Source organism: Zonotrichia leucophrys, chromosome 14 (assembly GCF_028769735.1).
Source record: "Zonotrichia leucophrys gambelii isolate GWCS_2022_RI chromosome 14, RI_Zleu_2.0, whole genome shotgun sequence".
NCBI classification, from domain to species: Eukaryota; Metazoa; Chordata; class Aves; order Passeriformes; family Passerellidae; genus Zonotrichia; species Zonotrichia leucophrys.
Genome location: NC_088184.1, coordinates 13,174,800 through 13,198,783, shown reverse-complemented (window position 1 = coordinate 13,198,783; position 23,984 = coordinate 13,174,800). Strand labels below are relative to the sequence as shown.

General features: G+C 49.0%; 1 protein-coding gene across 4 annotated transcripts in view; it reads left to right on the top strand.

Moving 5' to 3' along the window:
- The window catches only part of RNF216 (ring finger protein 216), a 77,991-nt gene extending 54,710 nt beyond the window's left edge, over positions 1 to 23,281 (top strand). For all 4 annotated transcript variants that reach the window (XM_064726207.1, XM_064726209.1, XM_064726208.1 and 1 more), the window contains 4 exons: positions 8,694 to 8,791; positions 11,063 to 11,285; positions 19,109 to 19,178; positions 19,984 to 23,281. In XM_064726207.1, the coding sequence (XP_064582277.1) occupies positions 8,694 to 8,791; positions 11,063 to 11,285; positions 19,109 to 19,178; positions 19,984 to 20,303 (711 nt within the window). In that variant the 3' untranslated portion in view covers positions 20,304 to 23,281. The remainder of the gene's footprint in view (positions 1 to 8,693; positions 8,792 to 11,062; positions 11,286 to 19,108; positions 19,179 to 19,983) is intronic.
- The last annotated feature ends 703 nt before the right edge of the window (positions 23,282 to 23,984 follow it).

The following is a 23,984-nucleotide window of genomic DNA, read 5'->3' as shown; positions in this document are numbered from 1 at the left end:
GTGCTTAATTAAACTCGTGTGCTCATGCAGGGCAAGAGGGGAACCGGTCTTTCCGATGGGTGTTTGTGAGGGTGGCAGAAAGGGAACTCTTCACTTGGGATTTCACAACCCCAGCGTTGCAGGGTGCTGTTCCATTGTGTAGGGCTGTGTCCCACACAGCTCTGGGACCCCACAAACCTTGCAGGGGTTCCAGCTGTTGTTCCTGGCCCCTTTTTCCCCGCTCTCACGTGGCTGTGCGGAACTCAGCTTGTCTTGCTGCATTAGCAGCTGCTGTGGAGAGCTGCTGCAGGTGCAGAGGCTCCCTTTGGAGTTGCTAACTCAGCTTAGCTTCAATGTCTGCACATCTGAGGTGCTTTTCCTCTTACTCCAAAGCGTTTCCAAACCCTGCGTTTTTTCCACGACTAATAAAAAGGTGAATTGAAAGGGATTATATGACTTAGCTGAAAATTAAATTACAGGTTAAACAATTTTTCTTCTTAGAAGACAGAATGTGTCCTGAATTACCCTCGTTTGGCAGGACATTGCAGCCCTGCTCCATTAACCTGCCCGTCCCCCCACAGGAGTTAAGGAGGCTTGATCGGCTTTGGTCGAGATCAGGCTGCACTGGGCTCCGTGGCCTCAAGTGCCTCTGTCCTCTCTGCCCTGCTCCTTGTGGGGCTGCTGGGTCCTTCCCTGTGCTCCCTGCAGCCTTGGGAAGGCACATTGCATCGTGCACGGCCAAATAACCTTAGCACAACTTTAAAAAGTACCCACAAATTGTGGGTTTGAGGGTTTTTTCACCACTTCTGCAGCAAGCAGAAACCCAGGCTCAGCTGGTGGGTGCTTTAAGTACAGGAGGGAATGGGAACATCACTCAGGGGCTCTGGAAGAGGAATCAGTAAGTTGCCAGCACATCTATTTCCCTGATTAGTTTTCTGCTTTGTTTTATACTTGTCTGCTTGATATATTTTGTTATTCTTATCCAGATACCTGTACAAAATAATAGATTTTATGCTGCAGGAGGAAATCCAGTGCATTTCTGCACTGTAGCTCAGGTGTGAATTCTTTCACCACGTGGCACTTCTCAGTTATTTTGGGTTTTTTAGCAGTTCCAGCAGGCTGCTGCAGGGCCATGGATTCTCGTTTCTCCACTGCCTTTTTTAAACCCAGAGAATGAGCTGCAGGTGACTCAGTGTCACAGTGGTGAAGGTGCAAGGTGAGGTTAGCGGTTCACAGGGCCATTTTCATACCTCTGTGGTAAATATTGTTGCTATAAATATTGCAGTTAGAGAGCTGGCTGCCCTGTGCTTCAGTTCAGGGGTGCAAATGTGCCCTGTCTGCACAGTGCTCCTGTGGGGAGCAGCAGGCAAGAAGTAACTGAAGCACACAGGCATTAAAGCAGTAAATCCTCTGAATTTCTGAGTTTTCAATAAGGCCAGTTATCCCTTTGCTTTCTATTTTGTCGATCCTTGCTCATTCCCCAACTTTTTTTTGTTTATTTTTTGTTTAGTCTGGCCTGTTTAAAGCTAGGAACATCTTACTTTGGGAGTTTCCTCTCATTTGGGTTTCATTTCCCAGACAACACAAGCCTGTGGTTGCCCATTTTCTGAGGGTGGATTTGTACCCAGAGCAAAGCTGTTTACCAGCATCAGTTCACCTTCCCCCATCCCTTGCTGCTGTTGTGATGATCTGGAGTGTGAACTTCTATTGTAGGTAGAGATTGCAGTTAAAAATGTTCTAAGTTGAAAACAAGGTGTGTTAATGCTGCTAAATTACCATCAAAATTGCTATATTGCAGAGACTCCTTAAAAAGGGGTGTAGGTGTGTTACATAAACCTGGGTCTCCATGCAATTTTTGATGGAGGAGAGGACATCTCTAACAGAGTTCCTCTTGCTGATATTTTTGTGTTATAATTAAAAAAAATAGATATATATACGGCTATATATAAAATATATCAGGGAAAATGTATAGGGAGAGAAAACCAAGGAACAAAGGGCCTGGAAGAGGCTCTCTCCTGGTTCTGCCACCCAAAGGGTAGGGGTTTGTGTCTGAGGCCTGTGATGGGGGAATTAATTTGTTTATCATGTGGTGGTGTAAGAGGGAAGTTTCAAAATTAACTCCAGTAATTGTTCCTCCTCTCAGTCTCACAATGCATTGTTAGCAGGTACCTCTGTAAATAAGATATCTTCCTTTTGTCAGCCTTTGCCTTCTTGGCATCCTTGGGTGCAGCCCCTGGCGTGACCTTCCGGAATTATCCTTCAAAAATCAAGTTGCTTGTCTTGAACTGTAAATCTGTGCCTCTCCCAAGGTCTCCATTGTTTCCACCAGCTCCACAGTCAGATTTCATCACTTGGTGTTGCAGCTATTGGAAGCAGCATGGCTTTTTCTGTGAGATTGTGCAGAGGATTACATGGATAACCTGCTGGATTGAGTGCAGGAATTCACTGGGGGAGGGCAGGAGGGGCAGCTGCCGAGCCTTTGAACTCCTCTGCTGGTATTTAATTATTTACCTTGGCTGGGAAGGCAGGAGCTGTTATCTGCAATCAGTCCAACAGATCTCAAAGCTGTTCTTGACAGCTACAGATGTGTTTCCAGTAGCTTGTGCTGAGTTTCTCTCAACTTTTTCCCTGGGAAGGAGTGATATGACCTCAGGTACAGTGATTTAGCCAACACAGTTGGTGTGAGGTCCCAGGATGTATTTAACCTCCTTTCTAAAGTGGCCAAGCAGTGTTCTCCTCTGCCTGCACTGCAGGTGGACTCAGGTTGGTGGGTGACCACCTCTGGGTATGTCACAGTCCACCCTGTACCCAGAATTCTCCATGTGCTGGTATCTGGAGAGGGGCTCTGTGTGATACCAACTTGCTCAGGGCTGGGAAATAGCTTTAAAAAAAAAAAAACACATAATTTTGGTGAGGAGAGCTTATCCTTGTGAGAAACACTTGTTCCTCAGCTCAGGGGAAGGCATCCTGGTGTGATGGATACGTGATGCAAATACTCCAGTGCTCTCTTCTGCAGCCAGCCTGCTGCCTGCACCTTTTGATGTGTTTCTCAGAGCCCTGGAGCTTGAGAGAAAGTAGCTTTGAAACAGTCATACTTCTTTATAAACATTCCAGAGAATGAAAAAAAAATAGTTTTGTTCAAGTTCAAATTAAATATGACCTTTCTTCATGAAACAGCTGTTTCTCATACTCAAGTTACCCTGAGTGTGAGATCAAGGAGCAATTTCTTGTGCTGGTGCTGTTTCCACCTCTGGCCAGCCACAGGGTCACTGATGCTGAGCAGCACTTCTTGTGTGAAGCTGCAGATATTTTTGCTTCGTAGGTCTCTAAACCACTTCACCCACACCAGCAGCTGTTCTGGCCTTTTAAAGTCAAACTCTGAGGAGGGAAAAGCTTTTTTTGGTGTGGTCTGTGTGTTTCAGAAATTACAGATATGAGGTTGTCCTACTGACTTAGGCAAGAGGTGGGAGTTACCACACATTTCTGGTTCTGGGATTCTGACACTGACAACCCAAACTTTCATGGGAACTAGCCTGGAAGGAAAAGGGCATTGAGTATTTCCAGTGTCTTAGAGATGGGGTGGGACTAAAAGTGTGCTCAATTTAACAAGAACAGGCAAAACAGAAGACATTGGTTTGGGTCATTATTTTTTGTAATGGGGTTTGATATATGGCTGTATAAAAGCTTTAACCACCCTTCTTAAAGATTGGACTGGATGGAGATCTTTTCCAATCTTAATAATTCTATTATTCTGTTCTATGATTCTTGGTGGGTTTTGGATATAAATGCATGTTTTCCTTATCCAGCTTTTAATTCCCAGTCACTCTTTTGTTAGGTCTCTATTGTTATGCCACAGCACATTCTTACAGCCTATTCCAAGCTTGTACCTTTGCTTTATTTCTCCCTGTGACCTCTCCCCTGGCCGTGCTCAGCAGAGGAGAACTCGGTTTGTTTTTTCAGTTTCCCTTCCTGCTCTCCGTCCCTGCTGTGTGAGCAGCGGCCACTGAGGGGCAGCGCTGCCTGGGGAACAGCCGTGCTCCCGGGGGAGCTCCAAGCCCACCGTGTCCTGTCCTCCCTGCTCCTTGAGCCTTGCTCCATCTCCCATCCAGGCATGGCATTCCTGTCTGCACCCTGCCTGGATTCTGTGTTTGGTACCTGCTGCCCATGGTGTGCAGCTCCAGGACAGAATATTGCCACTGCAATTCATGCTGGAAGGAGCTTTCCCTGCACTGATCTGTGTTGTTATCACCCCTCCTCCCTGTGCTGGGTGTTTGTACATCTCTAAAGAGGGGTCTCTTACCCAAATGGATTGTCTTGGGCTGGATTATAGCCTCTTTATCCCAGCTTAACATATAGGAAATCCCAGGAACAGCCCTGAAGGAGTGTGTTCATGAGAGCTTATCCATGCTTAAAGGTTGTATTCATTCATTTAGCAACTTCTGCATCAATTTTTAGTCAAGGTCAGTGCAGCTTTATGACAGTGAGACTTTGTGGGGAGGAAGACTCTGTGGTTCTTTGTTTTCCCATTAACTCATGTGGTTGGGAATTGCAGCTCTTTAATTAAAGCAGCACGGTACGGACTGGCCCCGAGGTGCTGTTCTGAGGCACTTTCATTCACATCTGCTTTGGGTAAAGCTCAGCTTGTTTGGGGTCAGCCCGTGCTGTTGCATGTCCGAGAGCAGGAGGAAGCAGCAAATCAATCACTGGGGCTCGGTCCCAGGCTGCCTCCCCTCCGTGCTGCCAGCATCCCCCGTGTGCCAGGGCTGGAGCGTGCACCTCGCCCTTCCTGGGGGATGCAGGGAACCACACAAGGATTTCATTACCCAGCATATGGAGGGCTGAGGGGAGCTCAGGGGGCGGTGCCGACAGCCGGGGCTGTTGCCTGTTGTTGTTTAAGTGGAGTTTCCCCCACCCTCTCTGCGTTTTGCTCAGTCAGTAAATGGCTCCGTGTAAACTCCTCCGGCACAAGCGGGCAGGCGGGAATGCCGTGGGCAGCCGGGCTGGGATCTGGGTGGATCATCTGATGTTTTTGTCCATGTGGCATTTGTTTAGGTTGCAATCAGGAAAAGTGACTTCTATTACTCACTGTGGCCAAGAGAATGTGGAGACTGGCAAGGAAAAGTTGATTACTTGGGATTTTTGCCCCCCGTGATGAGTGGGATGGACTTTGGAGAGTTATTTTTAGTTGATGATAGGGTGAGGGGAAAAAACTCTAGGCTGTGTTTAAAACTGTAGCATCCATTGGAAGTACCAGCCGAAGTGCTGAGGAGGGTGGTAAATTAATATAAAACACTCCTTGCCACTTCATTAGGTGCTGAGATAATTAACAATGGTGTTGAAGGGTTGTGCAAAGTGTCCACCCTTGGCCAGGCTGGCCCTGAGCACAGAAAGCTGCACATGCAGCACTGACCCTGGGAACAAAGGATCCTCCTGAACCCAAACATGTTTGTGTTAATCCCGGCTGCTTCCTGGCGGGCAGCGGGAGGAAGTGGAGCCACTGCCTCCAACAGATGTACAGTGAGGAGATTACAGGGTGAGATTAAACACCCTCTCCATCACATCCTCCCTCGGCCAGCACAGCAGTAATGGACTGTCCAGGCTGCCTGCCAAGCTGGGGCAGATGTAACAGGCAGCAGATTCTGCATCTCCTGTCTCCATGCCTGGTTTGGAGCCATTTCCTAATGCCAGGACTTGTTCAGCACCTGAAGCTGCCTTAGCTGTACCTGCCTGTGAGGAGCAGTGGGCTGGGAGAAGGCAGGAGAAAACATGGAGTTCACAGCATCCAGAAATGATGCATTCAGCTGAAGTGCTGTTAAAGCTAAAACACAAGTGCCCCTGCCTGAGTACAGCAGGGTTTGCTAAGGGACCAAGTGCTGAAGGATCTTTATTTTGGTGGACTGAGGTGCTTTTTGGCTACTATGCTTTTAGAGTAGATGATTTCAGGGCAGGGAAGGACTTGTTCCCTCTTTCTGGGTTTAGGTGGTGCCTTATATTGCTGTAGCCAGTCTTGGTGCCTTGTGCTGCTCTTCCCATGGAAATAATCCAGGTTGGTTGCAAAAATCAGCTGTTCCACTGCATGTTTAGGTTAATTAATGTGGTAATGGAGAATATCTTCCATTATCAAACAAACAGATGGTTCTGAAGTAAAAGAACACTTAGAGGAAATTGTAGAGTTCAGAACTGTCAGAATTGTCATTGTGTGAGGTGTGCAAAACCCTCATCAGCCAAGTGGGTTGGGTTTGACTCAGTAGAAGTTTAAAAAGGTCACTTTTCTTGGGCAAGGGCTGTGAGCTCAGTTGTGGTACTGGGGCAGTAGCTGCTGTCTGAACCATGGGCTGTGTGAAGGGGTCAAACAATGTGCCAATTTTGGGTAGAATAAGGGGAAAAATCCCAACGGGTTCTGCCAATGACACGTGTGTGGTGCAGTTCCCAAGCCTCCCGTGGAGAGGACGTTGCTCAGCCAGAGGCAGCACCAGGTGACACTCGGGAGCTGGGAAGCCACAGGGCTGTCCCTTCATGGGGTGCATTGGCACAGGCCCAGCTGCCTGTGGGTTTGCAGCTCCTTGAGGACAGCACAGCTTGGGAGGGATCCCAGAAATGTGCACAGCTGCGGTGGGAGCTGCTGAGCCACACGGGGAACAGGATCCCTCCTGTGGTGCCATCCCAGGAATGCACAGGCCATGCCTCTTCCCTTTCTCCTTGCCTGCACAGAAATCCCTTTTCCTGAGTGCAGGAGACAACTGTTTGGCAAATAAGAGCAGCCTGGGCTCCAGGGAGAGCATTGTTTGCAATAGCCACCGGGCTGGAGGCAGGAGCACAAGGGAATGACTTGGGATGAGGGTCTAAGTGGCACCATCTGCTTCTGAAGGGCATCGTTTGGGCAGCAGAGGAGGCTCCTGGAGTTAAGTAATTGGGAATAGCAGGCTCCTGGCTGGAAAATGTGCCAGCCCTCCTGGCAAAAAGCTGTTAAATCTCTGTTGCTGGCATGTGGAAGCAGTTCTGTGTAACAGGGCTCCAAAGGCTCTTTTTAACCCTTGGTGTACATTTTAAAAAAAGGCAACCTGAGGCACTTTTGATCTTGGAATGGCATGTGGCCAGGTGTTGGGAATAAAGGGGAGGTGGGTCCTCATGGAGGTATGTGAACAGCTCCCAGTCTGATCCTCCTGTGCCGCCAGCAGCCAGATGTGGCCTGCCAAAAATGCACACAAAATGGTGCCTGTTTTAACAGCTTTAGCAGGAAAACACAGGCTGTGATGAATGATTCATGAGAATCAATAGAACCCGAGGCATTTACTGCCCCTTAAAACCAGTGCCTGCCTGCCAAGGGGTGCATTTGCAAGGTGAGTGATCACAGAATGCTCTGCTGGGTTTTGGGATGCAGTCACAGCTCAGTGCAGCCCTCACCCCCTGTCTGCAGCCAGGCCCAGGAGCCTTTCATTCCCCAGATGAAAGCAGGAGCAGTTGGGCATCTCCCAGCGAGCACAGATACAAACAAGGCCCCATTTTGCATCCCCCCCTCCTAGGGTGGCTTCCTTGGAAGCTTTGGCCTTCATCCTGTTTGTCTGATTCACGATCAAAAGAGTGCTGCTGCCTACGTGTGTCTTAAAGCATTTTCTTCTTTCATATCTCACATAAACGGCCAATTTCTTCATTAAAATGAAATGGAGGTAAATGAAATCAAGTAAGATCTGTCTGTGCAGTGGTTGTATTTTGCTGATAGTGAGATCAGGGCTGGGCAAAGCTCTTTTGGGACCTTTTCTGGTGTGCAGGGGAAAAGGATGCTGCATAGCCAGATGGGTTTTCCTGCCAGGGGGAAGGTTGGATCTAAGAGTCCAAGTCCCAGCCATCCTGAAGATGAAACAGTTGGATCATAAAACATGTATTTTTTTCAAGTCTGATCTGGATGTTTTTTAATCTTCCTCAAATTAAAGGAAAATCTCTTGTTTGACCTAAAACAAAATTGTTTTCTTTGGCCAGCCAACTGAAAAAATCAGCTCTGTCCCCAGTGTTGGTCCAAGCTTCTTTCCTAATTGTGCCTCCACAGCAATCCTGCTCCATGCAACTTTACCAGTCCTGGATTAGAGTCTTGTTGCTCAAGAATTTGCAGGAACAAGAGTTCAGCTACTTGCTCTAAGTTTAGTCCAACTCTTCTGGTTAAGTTTGTAAATATTTGTTCATATCCTACCTCGGTTTTATGGATGTTTGTCCAGATTCTATTTTTCAGCTGTTTAATCATTTATTTTGTGACATTTTCCAAAACAATATATATCTGTTTGCTTGTGTGCCTGGTGAAGCTGAGGTTTTGAAGTAACTGCAAAGTTTCCATCAATGGTGGAATTAGAAGCCCTTTATGTGAAGGTGAAGGATTTTGGTCAGGAAACAAGATGAACTTGATGTCCTTTGGCACCACATTTTTACCTTTGCAGCCTCCTCTGGGTTGTGATTGGTGAGCCTGGGAGCTGTCCCATGAGTTTTAGGTGATGAGGATTTATGGGTTTATTTTATTTTTTTTTCTTGTGCCTTGGAAAGACTTTTGGCTCCCATTATCTGTGGCCTTTGGTCTCTTATGGAGGACAAACGTGCAGACCACTGTACCATCCTGCCAGCCCCACCCTCACCTGCAGCTTGATGGGGGATTTTTTACAGTTTTTAAAGCTGTTAGTGATGTGCTGGGTGGTTTTTTTCCTTCCTTTAATGTTTGTTATCCTCCTCAGGAGACGTGTCGGAAGTGCCAGGGGCTGTGGAAGGAGCACATGAATCTCACCTGTGAGCAGCTGGCTGAGAAGGATGACATCAAATACAGGACATCCATGTAAGTGAGAGGGGAAGACAGGGAGGTGGATGAGCTGGCACTCACAGCACTCTGTCCCTCAGTCCTGGCTATGGCAGAGCTGAGGGGTCAGGCAGCTCCCAGGATGGGATTTCTGTCTGTGAAAGACACTTGGCAGCAGCTCCAGCTGGTAATTGGAGAACGTGGGAAAGCTGTCACCAGCCCAGCCTGCTCCTCTGGCTGGCCCAGTGTCTGCAGGCTGGCACCTGGTCCTTCTCCGAGGTGAGAAACCCCCACTGGCATCGCTGGGGGGAGAAGGGAGGTGGAGGCAGAGGAGTGGATTGAGTCACAGTAGGTCATTACTGGCCTTTGAAAATCTGCAGTGGAAACTGCACTGTTTGCTCAGCTGCTGCTTTGTGGGAGAGGATGTGTTTTCCTCCTGAAGCTTTTGCCTGTTTCTAACCAGTTTGTAGGAATTGTTACAAAGTGCAGTCACATTTTCAAATATGCAGATGTAAATCCTGACTGTTACCCTAAAATCTTTTGCAGTTTGATTTCCCTCTTATCTACAGTAAATGACAAAATCCTCTGCCTTCAGGAAACGAGGGAATTTTCATCCATGGAGCTAAATGTCTGGTGCAGCCAAGTGGGACTTGCCCACATTGCCCAATCCCTTCCTCTCTGGTTTAGTCTGTCTGGCTTGAGTAGAGGTTGGAAAGCTCCACCACTGGGATTTGAATGATTCTTGCTTGCTCATCCCACAGTCCCTAATTCAGAAAAAAAATCTTTACAGATTTTATATTACTTTTTTTTCTCTGCTGATCCTTTCCCTGTAGGAAAAAGGGATGAGAGAGAGGAGGAATGAGTTGTCATGTCCCTAATAAGGAAAAAATACCAGTTTCAAAACCTTCAGCAGATTGTGTCTGTGGATAGATGAGTCTAACTGCCTGATACAATAAAAACTTCCTTTTGAAGCCCTGCATAAGGAAAGGGAAGCCCAGCTGGAGTTCAGGCTAAACTTCCTGCCTTGCTCAAAGTTTCCAAAAAAAAATCTGCATTGACAGCATCCTGTTGAGTGGCAGAGGGAAGAGCAGCTGCAGCTCCAAGGAGAGTCACTCTCAAGTTGGCTTTTTGTGCCTATTCTTAGCACATCTCCACAGGCCTGGGTGCAGGTCATGCTGGCTGCTACTCTGTGGGAACCTTGGGTGTCTGCAAGGCTGGGAAGTTCCCACCTCACCATTCCCTGCTCCTCTGGTGGTGCTGATGGAGCAGTTTGTGGGGCTGTGCTGTAGTCCTCAAAAACACCTCCCTGCCATCTCCCAGACATTTGTTAGCTTTGCAGATGCTGAAGCAGCTGGGTGGAGATGCCTGGCTAAGGATGATCCTTCCCCAGTGTCAGAAGAATTGTGCTTCCCTCCATGCAAACACGCCGGCTTTGCTCTGCTGTCATCAAATTTCACTTCTAGGTTGTGAATTAAAGTGTAACATGATCTCCAGCGGTCAGAAAATGGGCCCTCAGGATGATAATTTATATTCTGAAGTCTTTTAATTAAATGACCGAGCCTTTCTTCATTTCTGTGCCAAAACAGTCTTGCTGTGAGCTGAGCCTGTGCTGGAGTGTGTGTCACTGCCAGGAGGTCCCTTGGGAACAGGGATTGAGCTTTGTCCTGGATTCCCACTTGTGCTCTGGTAGATGAAAACCCATTTCTTAAACCTAAAGCAATAACGTCTGCAAAATGTATGTAGGGAATCTTAGAGAAAAGATAACACCTCTATGGGGAATTGTGATTATTTTTCAGTTACTGATTTAAATTTAACAAACACTAAGTGAATCTGGAGCATGGCAGCCAGGCTTGGAAGAGAAATACATGGTCATGGCAACTTTGTAGCCAGAGCAACAGGCAAACATAAAAGCTGGAGGTGACAGCCAAATGTTTGCTTTTCCTGAACTTTATCTCCTTGGCTGTATTTTCCTTCAGCCAGCTCAAGCATCCATGTGCCCTTTGGCTCTTGAACTTGCATCTCAAATTCCTCCCAAGCCAGAGGCTGGTGCTTTGGCTCTCGTGGAAACCAGGATCAGGGCTGCAGCATGCAGCCAGTGATTGACTTTTTTTCACTGATTTTGTTCTTGAGTTGTCATGGGCTGGCTCCAAGTGGAGCTGAGCCCAGACCTCCTTGGAACAGCAGCGGGCTTGGGGATGGAATCAGTGCAGAGAGGAGGGGGTTAAAGCCTTGCTGGGGAGGTGTAAAAGTCATTTTATCACAGGCTGGTGAGTGCAAACACCCCTTTGCTAATTCTCCCTGGTCCTGCAGAGAGGAGAAGATGACAGCTGCCCGCATTAGGAAGTGCCACAAGTGTGGGACAGGCCTGATCAAGTCGGAGGGCTGTAACCGCATGTCGTGCCGCTGCGGCGCCCAGATGTGCTACCTCTGCCGGGCTGCCATCAACGGCTACGACCACTTCTGCCAGCACCCCCGCTCCCCTGGGGCACCCTGCCAGGACTGTGCCAAGTGCTCCCTCTGGACAGACCCCACAGTAAGTAACAAAGGAGTTTTGTCAATGATTCTCACCCCAGTTTCAATCAGCACCCGCACCACGCTTTGCAATACGCACATTCCACTGGGGGGAAATGGTTTTAGTCAGCTCGACTTTTCTCTTTCCCAAGGCAGCTAAAACACCACACTGGGATCCTGCAACAGCACAGAGACACATCTGACCACAGCTTGGGAGAAGCTGGTGTTGCTTTAGGAAAAATCAACTCCTTTCACTTTTCAATCACTTTTTGTGCCTACACTCTATGTTTGAAGGGTAGAGCACTGTTTTTTCATGATTTAATTCTAGTGCAATGATGGGATGGATAACTTAAACAGTGGCATTATGTATGGTAAGCACAAAGGCAGTGGCCACATTAGAAGCAGGACCATAGGTGAAATTTACTATAGTTTACAAGGATTGAAGTGCTGGAAGTGCTGAGTGCTGTTCTGGAGAGTGAGGCTGGTGGGGAGCAATGCTGGCACCAGGCACGGCAGTCAACTTTGGGATTATTGGGACTCACTCCTGCTTTTGCAGCTGAGATCTGTTGGCATGGCTTGGCATTTGGAGACAAGGAGAATTGTGGTTTTGGTGCCCAGATTATCTGACTGCTGGCTGTCGATCCTGTCACAGAGATGGACCCATCAGAAAAGTGCCTGCAAGCCCAGAGTTGTAGTTGGGTCCCTTCTCGGGGCTGTTGTCAACAGCTGCAGAGGGAGAGCTGAAGTGTGGAGTGAGCTGTAGTAATTTAATACAGCTCCTATCTGTGACAGGCTTGGGAAAACTTGCTGCAGCAAGTAAGTCTCTGTAAATAGAGGTCTTCAGTACTGTAAATCCAGGAGTGTTGGAAGGAGCAGGAGTTGAATTTCCTGATTTTAGCAAAGCTGTAGAGAAACATGAACGTGGATCTGCCTTCCCAGGGCTGGCCTGAACTTCCTTTTTCCTAATGGTTCTTTGTCTTGGGTTTCTGCAGCTTTCCAGGCTGTTCCCAGCCCCCCTGTCTGCAGGGAATGTGCACAATCCTGCATCTGCACAGAGTCAGGGAAAATCCACTCTAAATCTCTCCTTTCTACCTCCAGGCTCTTGGGGATCTCCCAGCAATGTCACAACCAGCATAAGCTTCCAAGTCTTTTGCTTGCCTGCTTTTATTCCCTGAATTATCCTGTCAGTGTGAGCTGTTAAACTACACACAGCCTCCTCCTTGCAGGCACCCCTGGAGCGTTTCTGACACCTGGTTCTGAGTTTCTGGGATTGCTGTCCCACTCCTTTTCCAGCAGGATGTGATTTGGGGCTCAGCAGTGCTGGCATCCGTTGTTCCTGCCAGGCTGCTGATTGTGCTGGGGGATGGCATTTGTTCAGAGCCAGAGAAAACATGAGGCCTCTCAAAAAAGCTCGTACTGTACTTCCAAATAAATAAATAAATAAGCAGCACAAAGAGGCCACTGTCACCAGGCCCTTTCCACCTCTCTAATTAACCAATGTTGTGGCAAAGAAAAATTTCCCACTGTCAGCACAGAGCTGGCACTGCCTGCTCTTTTATTATTTAATTCTTTTTGGGATGATGGAGTGCTGGTGGGCTGGGGAGGTGAAGCTGGGTGACTGTCCTTGCTGCAGTGCAATGAGTAACACAAAACTCAACTGCTGGCTTGAAGCTGCAGTGATGGTACCTGTGTGCATGGTCCTGCCTCACAAGGGGCTTAGGGACACCAACCCAACCCCTCCAGGGTGATCTCTGCTCCCATATAGGATGTGCAGACAAGAATTAGATGTAAAGAGATGGTAGATGTAAAGAGGAAAATGGCATTTGAGTCTTGACATGGAGATTTGAAAGAGCAAAAGACCATTGCATCAGTAGTGTTCTGTCCTTTGCCAGGGATAAGGTCCATCCAAGGCATGGCTTTGAAACATCTGGTTTGATTCTAAAATCCCTATTATTTACAGCAAAATTCAGGTTTCTTTAAAATAGGGAACCTTTGTTCTTTTCCAAATGTTTAATGTTTTCCCAGTCTGAAACAATTCTTGTGAAAGTATAAGTAAACCTATTCATTAGCTTGGGTTAAAAACAAATTAAAGGCAGTCCTCTAGGAATGGCAGCATCTGTTAGTCTTTGTCTCAAATGATCTTGAGAGAGTAAAGCAGAGGCTTCAAAATTTCCCATAATTAAAGGTTAGTTAAGATTTTGTCCCTAAGCTGTAATCAGGCTGGAGTCTGATTTAAAAGTATCGGTGCAATATTTGCTGGCTCTGATACAAGCTGCAGTCCTGCTGTGGTGAGCAGCTTCCAGGGGGGCCAGGCAGGAATTGTTGAATCCCTGCATTTCCTCTGGAGCGAACTGGTGCCCTGCACCCCTGCAGGAGGTGCCAGGAGCCCTTCCCAGGGAGCTGCTTGGCCACAATTCCTCGTGTCCCCCAGCCCATGCAGGCTCTGCTCTGCAGGAGAGGCTGATGCAACATTGCCACAGACAAAGCTCAGGAGGGAGCAGTGGGAGTAAAGCTGTTAGAAAGCATCCAGAGAGATGGTGCAGGGCCTTGAGGGGAAGCTGTCTGCAGAGTGGTTGAGGCTATTTGGTTTGTTCTGCTGAGGGGAGATTGATTGGGGGCTGCAGCTCCAATCTCTGCTCCCTGTGAGCAGGGACAGGACCCAAGGGAACACGTGGAGCTGTGCCAGGGAGGTTTAGGTTGGATATCAAGAGAAGGTTCTGTCCCCAGAGGGTGCTGGGGCACTGGAGAGGCTCCCCAGGGAATGGGCACAGCCCCGAGGCTGCCACAGCTCCAGGAGCATTTGGACATCACCAGGCACAGGGAGGGATTGTTGGGTGTCCTGTGCAGAGCCACAAGCTGGGCTTGATGATCTTTGTGGATCCTTCCTAACTCAGGACACTCAGGTTCTACAAACTGGCTCTGGGATGCAGGGGCTGTGTTTGCCCTGATTTCTAAATATCTGTAGCAAACCTAAGGCTGCTTGTGTGCATTTCATCCACTTTTTACAAATCCTGGGATGCAATGGGATTAATGCATTCTGGTAAACCAGGTTCTGCTCTCAAATGTATTATTTTGAATTTAATACTCATCTTTGGGCTCTCAGTAATATTGCACAGAGGCTTTTTTTGGCTTTCAAGTTTTAAGATGTTTTCAGTAAACTCTTAAAACCCTCCCAAAGGCCCATAGTTAAAGTTCAAAGCAGAAGACTAATCATCATGAGGTGTTTGCAATTATCCCCCCTTCTGGTGTTATAAAAAGATGATGTTGAGAGAAGACTCTGTAAAACTTCAAATGCATCAAGGAAATGCATGAAGTGCACAGTGCTGCCTTTAGGATTTGGAAATGAGGAGGGTGGGGGGAAGCTCCCCTAAATTTAGGATGTGGAGTTTGTGGTGGGTTTGGGGTTTTTTTAACTGCTATAAAATGCCTCAATCATAAGCATATGGTTCATCCAGGGGAATTCACACAAAGATATGGAATGCCTGTTGCTAAAATAACTCTGCATTTCTTGAACTCCAGCGTGTGCTTGGTCCCCATGCTGGCCCCCCTTTTCCTGCAGCACTGCGGATGCCCTGTTCCAGTTAGAGCACAGGCTGCTTTTATCCCTGCTTCCTGCTGCATGGAGCAGCACCCAGAGACAGCCCAGGCCTGTTCTTGCTCAGCCTCTCTGCAGCTGATCTGGGAATGATTTGAAACAAAACCCCTCAGTCCTTTGGAAGCCTCCGTCGTGAAAAATCATTTCGAGTTTATTAGGAACGGCTGCGGCCACACGTACGTGGAAAAAAGAAAGCAGTAAAGAGGCAGAAAGGGGGAGGCAGTGGTGCTGAAGCACTTTGTAAAGTAGGGGAGGAGTTGCAGAGCCCAGAAATAGGCACCAGGACTCTTGTTTTCCCTCTTTTCAGGAGGCGGCAGCCGCTTCCCGGTGACACTTAATAATTAAAGATAACGAGAAGCGCAGGAGATAAAAACAGAGCTTTCAAAAGCTCCCTGGCTGGCACTTTTGTTCTGGGCAGAGGAGGTTTTATTTGGGGGGAGGTTGTCTCTGTGTGACTTGCTGAGCTTTTATCTCCTTTGCTGCTGTATTTTCTCATTCCCAAGGGCAGTTTGTTTCTCCAGCAGCTCTCTCTGCCTGTGGCAGGGCCCTGTGTGGATGTGGGTGAGGTGTCTGTGCAGCAGCGTTGTTGGGTCAGGCCTCCCTGCCATGAAAAGGTGCCTCTCTTAGCAACCCAGCCCTGCTCCTCGCTAATCCATCCCCAGACCGAGCCCCCTGTGCTGCTGTGATTGGCTCCGTGCTCGCTGCATTCCCTGGATTCAATGGCAGAGGGCTGAAAGGAAAAGCTTCCTCCATGCCATGCTGAGAGCCTTTCCCAGGTGGGGGATGGCAAGGGCAGGCTCCCACACTGGCCAGGGATCAGATTTGTTTTCCTTGGCTTTTCTTTTTGCTTTCCAGAGCATCCCACTGCTGGGTGTGGGGCAAAGCTTGGTGCTGTTTTGTGCCTTGAAAGCACAGCTCCTGCTAATGGCCACGTCTGCTTTCTGCAGATAAAAAGGGTGAATGCATCTCAGAAATCCTTTGCATTTTCCTCTTGGCCACCTCCCTTCTCCCGTGATGCAGCAGAGTGTGGGGAAGGGCCACATTGTAGCATTGCCCTGCATTTCCTCTCTGGCAGAAAAGCCAAATTACATCTTTGCTCACAAAAGCTGCCCAGTGCTGAGGACCCCCCCCAGGGTTGGGAGGTTGCTTTTTTCCTTTTTTCTTCTTTATTTCTTTTTTTTTTTTTTATGTCTTGCTGTAGGCAAGGCAGCTGACAGGAAGATGACTGTTAACTTGACAAGATAAATGCCTTCAATCCACACAGCCTGTGAACAGGCCATTAAAATTATAATCTAATCCTTTATTAGGGACTTGAACCCGCTCAGGGAAATGGACACAAGAAGCTTTTGAAATCTTTCTGCAGCATCCACCCCATGTGATGTTAAAAGGTTTCTCACCACAAAACCAGCCATAAGTGTGCTAATGAAATCTTAATTTTCGGTGTGGGTGCTTTACCCCTCGATGAATCTGTCATCTTTCTAATTACTGTGGTATTAAAAAACAGCCTTTGCTTCCAAAGAATTAGAAGTGTTTTGCAAGATTCACTAAAATAGCACCAGGACTTGTTTGTTGGTTGTTTTTTTTTTTAATTCTGACCTACACAATATGTATTAGGCAGAACTTGTGGCATCAGCTTTCTTTGAGAACATCCTAAAATTATCTTGCTGTTTACATATCATCAATTCTTTTGTTCCATCTGGGATGTGGATCTTTCCTAATTACTGCAGGTATTGAACAGTGCTGTGTATTCATCACTTGCCAAATTTAATGTCAGCCTCTTAATGTGCAGTGGGGTTTTTTTTGTTCTTGTGATATTAATGGTCTTGCAGAAATACTGGTGCAAAAAAAAAAAATCCAAGCTAAGTCTTGGTATGTGAGATTAAGTGTAAGCACTTCTTAACCTTCCAGTGGGAAAATGCACTTTTATCAGCAGAGAAACAACAGAGCTGATAAGTTCTGTTCTTGGAGAGGGGTTTGTTGTGGCTCTGCTGTGATTTGTGGTTTCAGAGCTCGTCAAGAACTCCTCATCCTGACCCAGCTCTGCTCCTGGCAGGTTTTTGCACCCAGGGAGTGCTGTGGGCTCTTGAAACCCCTGAGGAGATGGAGCTGAGTGGGGTCTGTGGCTGCTGCACTTTGGGGATGTGTTTTATGCTGTGCTGGGGCTCTGGCAGATGGGTTTGCTGCTCCCAGGAGCTCTGGGAGCTGCACTCATCAATCCAGCAGCACCTTGGGCCATGGGCTGCCTGCAGCCCCGGGGCACAGGGATGTGTCCAGCCCAGCACAGGGAGCTCAGCTGCACTTTAATCTGGGAGGCTGGAGCAGCCCTGCCTGCAGAGGGGGCTGGGAAAGTTCTCTTTGTGTCCAGTTTTGTGCAGGACTGACCAGAGCTGCAGCATCAGGGGTGGTGACAGGAAGGGGAAGCAACACTTGACAGGATTAACCATAGATTTTTGTTGGAAAGGATTTCAAAGCTCATCTTGTTCCACCTCCTGCCATGGACAGGGACTCCTTCCACTGTCCCAGGTTGCTCCAAACCCTGTCCAACCTGGCCTTGGGCACTGCCAGGGATCCAGGGGCAGCCACAGCTTCTCTGGGCACCTGTGCCAGGGCCTGCCCACCCTCACAGGGAAGAGTTTACTCTGTAATCACAGACTTAGACTAAAGTAAAAGCATTTTGTTAAGTTAAAGGACACATTTCTAGGCTTTAAGGTAAGGTTTATCCTTTATGTGAGGAAAGGAGATACTGGGTGGATCTTGCTCAGCTGAGCTTAAAATATATTTCTTGTCACATAAACCTTCAGGTGCATCTTCCCCAGTAATAAAATAAAATGGGAGTGGTAGCTGTGTCCATTTTCAACAGCATTGCAAAATATAGTCTGAGAAGGAAAAAATAAAAATCAAGTCTTAAAGCTTGAAACCAAGCTTTGAGAGTGCTGTTGGGGCAGCTAAAGAGCAGGAGATGTTTGGCTGCCTGTGGAGCATGCCCAGGTGGTTTTCCAGCCAGGAATACTGATATTTGGGGGGTAGTTTGACATTCCATATAGGCTCAGAAGAGCCATTCTTCAGCACTTTTGTGGAGATAGATAAGCTGTAATTAACAGCCCATGCAAGCAGCCTGCTAGGGAAAGAAAAAAACAAAAAAAGCATGTCCTGGAAAGTTTTAATTTTTAACCATCGGCTCAGAGAGTAATAAAAGGGAGGGAAGTATTGAGTTTTTGGCTTTCTGCACGTTAAGATAACTTCAGTCTCCCAGGGAAACCTTATCTGCTGGTGGAGGAGGGGATTTCTCCACAGGCTTCCCAGGCTGTGCATGTGCAGGACTGTCAGCTGGGGACTGGGGAGCTTAAAATCATCTCAGTGTAGCTGCATGCACGAAGCACATTTTGGATTTAGTTCCAGAGCACTCTTCAAAATAAGAGATTTTTCACATTAAGAGTGTTCAGGAAGAAATGTATGTGTTTTGGCAGTACTGAAATTAGGGTGACTGAAACAAGCAGAGTCTTGTACTTGGGGCTCAGGGTTCCAAACACTGTCCTGGAGGTTTGGCTGCTCTCCCTGAAATCCCCAGGTTTGGTTTCATCCCCACAGACATGCAGAAACTCACCTGAGGCTTCATTGCATCGTTGGATCTCACTGGTGCTCCTTTAAGAGAGCTTAAGGTGATGAGAGGCAGCAGGACAAATTGAATTTCTGGCTTGTTCTTGCCTTCTCAGTGAGCAGCAGCCCTGAATATTCTTGCTATAACCTCTAGACAGACATTAAAGAAACATATTTCGATTTATGCCCTTCTTAGAGTTACAGATAAGATCTAAATGGCACCATTTAGCTACTAGAGCCAGGATTTAAGTTGTGTTAATTCCAGCTGTTGGGCCAGAAACTCTACAAGTGCTAGGATAATGTAAATATTTAATAGACTATTGCCATTAAAAAGATTAACAGCTCTTCAGAGGGGTGGAGCTGGGTCGCTGTTCTCTGGTTTCCATCAAGTCAATGAATTTTAGTGCTGATCTCCCTGGAAAGCTGATCCAAGCATCTTGGTCATACTCCATAGAGAGCAGGTTATTCGTGCTGCTGCAGTTCCCATCACAGCTTTGCTTTTGGGTAAATCTAGGCCAGTGCCAATGAGGACAATTCAGCCAAATTAATCTATTTTGGTGAAAATGTGCTGAAAAGAAAAGCAGCATTGAGAGAACAGAGAGCTGCTGCAGCAGGAATTCTCCCACTGATTGTTGGTATTCCTTGATTTCCAGGAAGATGATGAGAAGATAATTCATGAGATTCAGAAGGAGGCCGAAGAGGAGCAAAGGAAGAAGAATGGGGGTAAGTCAATGTTGGGATCAGGCTGAGGATGGATGATGGGACAGCACAGGGCTCCCAGCTGCTGATGGGTCTCTGGACCTGCACTGGGCTCTGGTCTCCTGGGAGCTGCTCTGTTTTTAAAGTGCTGTTGCACAGATTTTTGCTGGGATTGTGAGCAAACACAAGATTTGTGTCCAGCTCTCAGTGGCACCAGTGTTGTGGCTGTCTCTGCTTGGCAAAGTAGCTGAGGGGCAGCAAAACCTCTGAGCTGTGGTGTTGGGGGGCACAGGGGCTGCCCCACATCCCACAGCAGGAAATGTTCCCCTTTGTGGGGTGGTGGTGGTGAAAGCAGCCAGGCTGGAGAGCTCAGGGGGCAGCAGTGATGCTGTGGAATGTGCTTGGATGGGGCTGCTGATGGTGGTTGGGTGCCAGGGCGCTCTGTGGGGTGATGAGCTCATGGATGGGGCGCCAGGCCGCTCTGTGGGGTGAGGAGCTGCTCTGTGGGGCACTGAGCTGCTCTGTGGGGTGCTGAGCTCATGGGTGGGACAAGGAGCCGCTCTGTGGGGCGCCGGGCCGCTCTGTGGGGTGAGGAGCTGCTCTGTCAGGCGCCAGGCCGCTCTGTGGGGTGCTGATCTCATGGGTGGGACAGTGAGCCGCTCTGTGGGGTGCTGGGCCGCTCTGTGGGGTGATGAGCTGCTCTGTGAGGTGACAAGCTCATGGGTGGGGCGCCGGGCTGCTCTGTGGGGTGAGGAGCTGCTCTGTGGGGCGCCGGGCCGCTCTGTGTCTGTGGGGTCACTGCTCTTTGCTCTCCCCCCCTCCCGTGCAGAGAACAGCTTCAAGCGCATCGGCCCTCCCGTGGAGAAGCCCGTGGAGAAGATCCAGAGGATGGAGGCCATCCCCAGGCCGGTGCCCCAGAACTTCCACCAGCCCCGGATGCCCCCGTACCCCTTTGTGCACCCCCCGTTCCACCTGCCCCCCGTGCGGCCCCTGTACAACAACATCCCCCTCAACATCGGCCCCATCCCCGCCCCCTACGTGCCCCCCCTGCCCAACATGAGGGTGAACTTTGATTTCCCCCACATGAACATGCAGCTGGAGCACAACCTGCCTATGCACTTTGGGCCTCAGCCCCGGCACCGCTTCTGACCTGCCCCACAGCACAGGGCAAAGCCACCCCTTCATGTCCCCCCTCCCCACTCCATCCCCTCCAGGGTTTAGCCAGCAGCCAGGGGACTCAGTGTCCCTGTGCTGCACCCTCTCTAGGGCTTCTCCAAACCTCTGCAATCCAACATTTCAACCTGTGCTGCGACAGGGTTTGGTGCTACATTTCCCAGGGGTGGAGTTCCCCCCCGAGCTGGGGATCTCCAGATGTTTTGTTTTGACAAAGCCTGTTCAGGCAGCTGTTGGGAGGAAGAGTGAGGCTTTGTAGGACACAGGGATACAGCTGTTCCTTGGGGAATTTCCAGAAATCCTGCCTTCCTGCTGGCCAGAGCAGCAAAGTGAGCCTCGGAGGAAGGGAGGAGACACTTGGCATCTGAGTGAGCATAAAACCTTCAGGAGTGAGGTAACAGGAGGCAGCTGCCCCAGCCTGCTGCCTGTGCTGAGGCTCAGGGCTGGGGTTCCTGTGTTCTCCAGCATCCCTGTATCCTGCTGGCACCTCCCAGCAGAAATAAATTGTTTAAAAGCAAGTCAATGTAGCATTTTTAGTGTGCCTCACTCTCCAAGCAGAGCCAGGGGCTGCAGCAGCTGTCCCACTGCTCAGGGCTTGGTAGGAAGCCCACAGCCGTGTTCTGTTTGGGGGTGTTAGGAAGTGGCAGGAGATTTGGGCACCAAATCTTTGGCTGGACTAAACTTGTTCCTTTGAAGGGCTCAGTTTTCCCCCCTAAAGGTGTGTGCCCCTCAAATGTGGCCTTTGCTGTGCTGTTCTCATCTGGCATCCCAAACCTCCCCCAGCTTCTGGCAGCAGTGCTTGGGCAGCTGTGCAACCACCTGGAGCCAAAGCTGTGCCCTTATTGCTAAAACTGCCTGGGAGACACCCAGACAGACGTGCAGGCAGTGATGTGTCCTGTGGAAGGAAAATTGGGAATGTTCCCTGGAGCTGCCACGAGCTGGGAGCCCCTGTACCCAAACCCTCACACCCAATGGGCAGCTGGGGCCTCATGCTGCAGGAAGCTGGCTGCTTCCACAGCACCAAATAACTCCTGGAAATGTGTGTGTCAGCTTAATTGGCTTTGGAAAAGTGTGTTAAAAGTTAAACCTGAGTATTGCTGGGCTTGGAAAGTGAGGGAAAAGCAAAACTTCCTTGTGAGAGATGGGGGATGCAGTGCTGGGCTGTGGGAGGAGGGTGGCACGAAGCCCTTTCTCCACATCCCTTGGCTGTGCTGCCTGGTGCAGGCCCCATCTAGAAAAGAAAATGGTTGGAGTGGAAAAACCCCTCTTCCCAGGAATGTTGGGCTGGCTTCTAGCAGCCCATTTGTGCCGTTGTTCTCCAAACGTTTTGTTCTGGTCTTCATCCTGTTCTGTCCTGCTGGGAACTCTCTGGGTGCATCTCCCTTCCTGTCATTCCCCCCTGTATTGCAGCACCCAGGTGTTTTTGTGGGTTTCTTTGTTTTTTTTCAGGTGAAATTCCCTGTCTCCACCTCACAGCTTCTGCCAAAGCCCCAGTGCAGCACAGTGAGCCCTGGGGTGTGCAGGGGGCACAGGGTGTCAGTGGGATGCTCCTGGCACAGCATTTGGGGACTGTTCTCCCAGGCTGGAGGATTTCCCTGCCTCTTGGAGCTGAGTGATTTTCCCATTGCCTGTGGAGCTCTCTGGCTCCTCTGTGCCGTGGCCTCTCCAGCATTAATAACCAACTGTTCTTCCCTTGCTGCTGGAATTTTCTATTTTGAATTGGTTTATTCCTGGCAGGAGTGTGGGGGCTGCAGGAGCTCTGTCACTTGCTGCTCAGCTGGGCTTTGACCAGGTTTAAATCCTGCCTTGCACCACTGATTCCTGCAGCAGACAGGAGCAGGAATCCTGTAGGGCTTTGGGAGGGAGAGCTTTGTCACAGCAGCTGCTGAGAAAACACACCCAGGGCAGAGTGGTGCCTTCCCTCGTGCAAAGGGAATCCTGTTTGCTCATTAGCTGAGGTTTGTGGGCTCAAGGGCTGGTTTGGATGAGCCCTCCAGGCTCTCCAAGGCATTTTTCCCTTCCTGGTGGGTGCAGGAGGGATCAGGCAGTGGCCCAAAGTAAGAAGGACATAGGGTGGTCATCCAGCAAAAAATGGAGGTGCAGGGATGTGTGGGCATGGAGAGCTGAGCCTGGGCAGAGGGAAGGATGGCTGTGGAGCAGAGGTGGCACAGGGAGGTTGGTGGCTCTGGTCCATCAGGGTCGCTGCTGCCCTGGTCCTGGCGCAGCCTGGAGGATCCAGAGGGAAGGGAAGGGGGGGTTCCCTGCCAGAGCCAAGGGGTTCTTTGTGTCCAAGAGGGGATCAATCAGTGCCTGGGCTGTGGTGTGCAGGTACACCATGCCCAGCACACCCAGCACTGCCCCTCTCCCCAAGGAAACACCATTGCACCAAAACCTTGCAGCCCAAGCACGTGGCTGCTTCTCCCATCTAACCCAGGAGATCTCAAGTTGTTTCTGAATCTGTGTTGATTTATTAAAAAAAAAATATATATATAAAAAACCCAAAACTTACTGAGCCACCCAATCCAGCCTTGAGCTGGTTTCTAACTCCTGCATCCCACTTCCCCTCTTGTCCCACAGTCTTTGGAACTGTTTAAAGGTTTTGAAGGCAATGAGGAGGTTGCTGTGCCCAGGCTGATCCCATAACAGGTACTTCTTACAGCTAATTGCAGTGTCCCATTTACTTGCCTTAAAGGTGGAGAGAGAAACTTAGTATTTGCACTTAGCAAAACGTTGTATTAAAAGAAAAAAAGACCTGTAAAGATGTGCATGTTCTGCAACTTTGTATAACAATAGCTGAAAATAAATAGGTGGTTTATTACAAAAAAAAAAGGAGAAAAAAACCAAAAAATATTTTTCTTTACATTCTGGTAGTAAACAGTTCTAATATTCTGTGTGTAAAAAGTTCCTGTATTATATTGTAATTTGAATTTTTGTAAATAAATTTGTGCACTCTGGCTTTTCACCTGTGTGCTTTTCTTACAGCCATGACCTTGTCCTCCCATCCTGCCTGTGCCATGGAAACTGCCCAGGTCTAAGGCAAAGCCCCAACTGACCCTCCTGGAGCAGCTGAACGTGCTCCCTGTGCTCCCAGGGAAAAACTGGATGGGATAGAAAATGGTTTCCAGTCACTCCTTTAAATGGAAACCAGGATGGGGGGGAAGGCTGAGGGGATTTCCCCTCTTGCTGGAGTCTGGTGAATGATGGTAAATGCAGAATCCAGCCTGGAGGGGAAAATAAAGGAAATGTGTGCTGGCAGCTGGGGAGAGGGAAGGGGGAGAGTCCTCCTGCAGCTCCAGAGCCCTGCCCTGGGTGGGCACCCCCTGGCAGAGCTGCTGCCCTGGCTGGGGTCACAGCCTGGTGTCACACACAGATGTCACAGTGAGGCCATCAGAGCTGCTCAGCATTTCCTGCACTGCCCTGGTTTCTCCCTGTTTATGGTCAGCACTGCACATCCTTCCTTCCTTCCTTCCTTCCTTCCTTCCTTTGGCCCTTGCAGGGCTCACCCCCCCACTCTGATGGTGAAGGTCCCTCTGGGCAATGCCATCCCCTGAGATGTGTGCCTGGGGGGTGCTGAACAGCCCCCCTATCCCAAACTTTGCTTTTTCCAATCAGTTTTACATTTTCCAAGGCAAACAGGAGCCCGTGGGTGCCCAGCCA